This window comes from Grus americana, chromosome 4 (assembly GCF_028858705.1).
Source record: "Grus americana isolate bGruAme1 chromosome 4, bGruAme1.mat, whole genome shotgun sequence".
NCBI classification, from domain to species: Eukaryota; Metazoa; Chordata; class Aves; order Gruiformes; family Gruidae; genus Grus; species Grus americana.
Window position 1 is genome coordinate 1,983,795 of NC_072855.1, and position 3,329 is coordinate 1,987,123.

At 62.5% G+C, this 3,329-nt stretch overlaps 1 protein-coding gene across 1 annotated transcript; it reads left to right on the forward strand.

Moving 5' to 3' along the window:
* The first annotated feature begins 519 nt into the window (after positions 1-519).
* On the forward strand, positions 520-2,926 carry LOC129206354 (homeobox protein not2-like). Its single transcript, XM_054825396.1, has 3 exons — positions 520-769; positions 2,013-2,197; positions 2,690-2,926. The coding sequence occupies exons 1-3, from the start codon at positions 520-522 to the stop codon at positions 2,924-2,926; spliced, it is 672 nt and encodes a 223-aa protein (XP_054681371.1).
* The last annotated feature ends 403 nt before the right edge of the window (positions 2,927-3,329 follow it).

The following is a 3,329-nucleotide window of genomic DNA, read 5'->3' on the forward strand; positions in this document are numbered from 1 at the left end:
CCCAAAAAGCAGCTGTGCAGTGGGGTGCATGCCAGTGTGATGGACTCAGAGTGCCAAGGGGACCCTGAGCCCCCCTGGGAGCTTTGGTGGCCGTGGGGTGACGCTGGCTCTCCTGTGGTGTCCCCTGGGTGCCTGGATGCTCCTGCCTGAGTATTTCAGAGCCAAAGCCACCCTTGGGGGGAGGGGGGGCACATGGGGGTCTCCACCCTGGGGGAGGACATGGGGTCTCCACTCCAGGGGCAGGGGGAAGTTGGGGGGACACTCCGGTGGAGGGCAGGGGGACACGGGGGGCGGGGGTGCCATCCCCACCGAGGGCAGAGGGACACGGAGGGGACCCGGGACCCCCGCCCCGCCGCCCCCCGGGGCAGGACACAGGACGATGCCATCGGTCCCCGCCCGCCCCAGCCCGCCCCGTCCCCTCCGCCCCCCGCGCTCTCCTGGGGACGGACGAGAGTCCCGCGGGGGCCGGTCGGGGCGGCCGTATAAAGGCGACCGGCGCGGCCCCGAGCACAGCCCGCCATGCCGGCCCCGGCCCCGCCGCCCCCCGCCCGGCCCGGCCAGGCTTTCACGATCGCGGCGCTACTGGGACGCGCCTCCCCCCCTCCCCCGCCGCCGCCCCCGCCGCCGTTCTGGGGGCCCCCCCCGGCTCCCGGCCCCGCCGCCGCCCGGGTCCTGCTGCCGCCGCCGCCGCCGCCCGCCGCCCCCCGGCCCCGCTGCACCGGCTGCTGCGGGGTCCCGCCCGCCTGGGCCGCCCGGCTGGGGGCAACAGGTACCGCCGCCCCGGGGACACCCCCAAATGGGGACCTCCTTCCGCCTCCCCTAAGGGGGGACACCTCCAAAGGGGGGGTCTTCTCCACCTCTCCTGTGGGGACATCTCCAAACGGGGGACCTCCTTCCGTCACTCCAAAGGGGGACCTTTCGCCACCACTCCAAACGGGGGTCCCCAAAGAGGGGACCTCTTCTAGGGGGGGACCTGTCTGCTTGTCCCATGGGGATGTCTCCAAACGGGGATATCCTTCCATCTCCAAGGGGACCCCTCCAAACGGGGATCTCTTCCAGGGGGACCCCTGTCCGCTTCTCCCATGGGGATGTCTCCAAATGGGGACCTCCTTCCATCTCTTCACGGGGGGACCCTTAGCTACCTCTCCCGGGGGACCCCTCTCAAGGGGACTTCTTCCAGGGGGACCCCTGTCCGCTTCTCCCATGGGGGTGCCTCCAAATGGGGACCTGAATCAACCTCTCCTGTGGGGACGTCTCCAAATGGTGATCTCCTTCTGCCTCCTCAAGGGGACCCCCTCCAAAGGGGATGTCTCCAACCAGGACCTGAAGCCACCTCTCCCTTGGGGACATCTCAAATGGGGATCTTCTTTCACCTCTCCAAGGGAGGGGACCCATACCCACCTCTCCTGGGGGACCCCTCCAAAGGGGATCTCTTCCCGGGGGTCCCATGCCCACCTCTCTTGGGACATCCTCAAATGGAGGACCTCCTTCCATCTGTCCAAGGGGAAACTATTGGCCACGTCTCCAAATGGGGGACCTCTCTTGCAAGGGGACCTCTTGGGACAAGGGGGGACACCTCTGACCACCTCTTCCGTTCAGATCTCTCCAAATGGGGGACCTCCTCTGCCTTGTCCTCCCAAGAGGATCTCTCCAGCAAGGACCCTCTTCTGCCCCTGGGAATGGGATCCTCTGGCCTCTCTCAGGGGGACATCTCCAATGGGAGATCCCACCTCTTCATGGGGACCCCGTCTAAGGGGATTGTCTCCAAGAGAGACCTGTATTCACCTCTCCAAGGAGATCCTGTCTAAATGGAGGACCCTCTCCCACCTCTTCAAATAGAGGACCCCCTCCAAAGAGACACCTTCTGCCTCTCCAAAGGAGTCACCTCCAAATGGGAAGATCCTTTCTGCCTCTCCAGGAAAGGACCTTCCAAGGAGGAAACTGCACTCCGAAGGGGAGCCCTCCAAGGGCTCCTTTCCACCCTGATCCCCCCTGCTCTCCCTCAGCTCCAGGCTTCCTGATCTCCAAGTGCTGCTTCCCCATCTTCAAGGCCAAGATCGGCAAAGCCAAGCGAGTCCGGACCATCTTCACCAGTGACCAGCTGGCCCGTCTGGAGAAGGAGTTTGCACGGCAGCAGTACATGGTGGGCACGGAGAGGTGCCTGCTCGCCTCTTCCCTGCACCTCACTGAAGAGCAGGTAAGCCCCACCATGCTCCATCTCCACCTGCCCCCTCCAGCAGGTCCAGGGAGGGTCCCAAACCTGTGTGACAATGGGTGGGACCTGGGCCAGGTCCCTCAGCCTGGGGCGGGAGCTGTGTAGTAATTGCAGATAGTTTGCATTAAAAGGCTGGAGGATCACAGATGGGGAAACTGAGTCACAAAGTGACTGTCCCAAGGCCACATGGAGGGGACGAACTTGTGTCCAACTCAAGGCTGGACCTTCTCCACCACAGGCAGGTCCCAGCTCACCAATTCAGGCTCAGCTCCTGGGTTGCAGGGGACAGTTTTCCACCTTGCTAGGGGCAGAGCGTGGCAGGGGACCTCTGCCCTGGCCAGCTGGAGGAAGTCTGAAGCTGGGAGTACCCAGAGGTTTGTGTAGTATCTGGGCACTGACTGTGCCGTGGGGGTTCAGCAGACCATGGTCCATGGAGAAGCTGGGTTTGAAAGCCAAGCTTTACCTCTTCTTAAGGTGAAAGTCTGGTTCCAAAACCGGAGGATCAAGTGGAGGAAACAAAGCCTGGAACAGCAACAAGCCAAACTGGCCAAAATGGGTTTGGCCACCCCTCAGAGGAGCCCTGACTCACAGACCCACCACGGTGAGGAGGACAAGGACTTCCCAGTGGAGTTGGAGGGTGGCCAGGAGGACACGGTCTCCTCCCCAGGCTCAGGGGCAGCACCTGCACAGACTGTGGCAAAGCGCTGCTGAATCGCCCCTTCGGGCTGCTTTTCCGTGTGTATTATAGGAATGTATCATAGCTGACAATGAGTGTATCTAATATATACAGCGCACCAATTATTTTTGCAGTGCGAAAATAAATTATTTATGCAACTCTTGGGCTCATCTTTGCAGCTGGAGGAGGAACAACAGCACGTGCCTGCAGTGGCAGCAAGCGTTTGATGGGGGCTTCTTCATGGGAGCAAGCCCTGGAGGTCTGGGGGAGTGGGGGTCACCTGCACACCCCACCCACCCTCAGCCCCATAGCCTGGCTCATTCCAAAGGTGCTGGGTGCTCAGATACCTCCCTGTGCTCTAAAATAGCTCAGGACCTTCACAGAGCCCAGGGCCTTGTGAAGTACCTCCATCTCATGGTCCATTCATCTTCCTGCCAG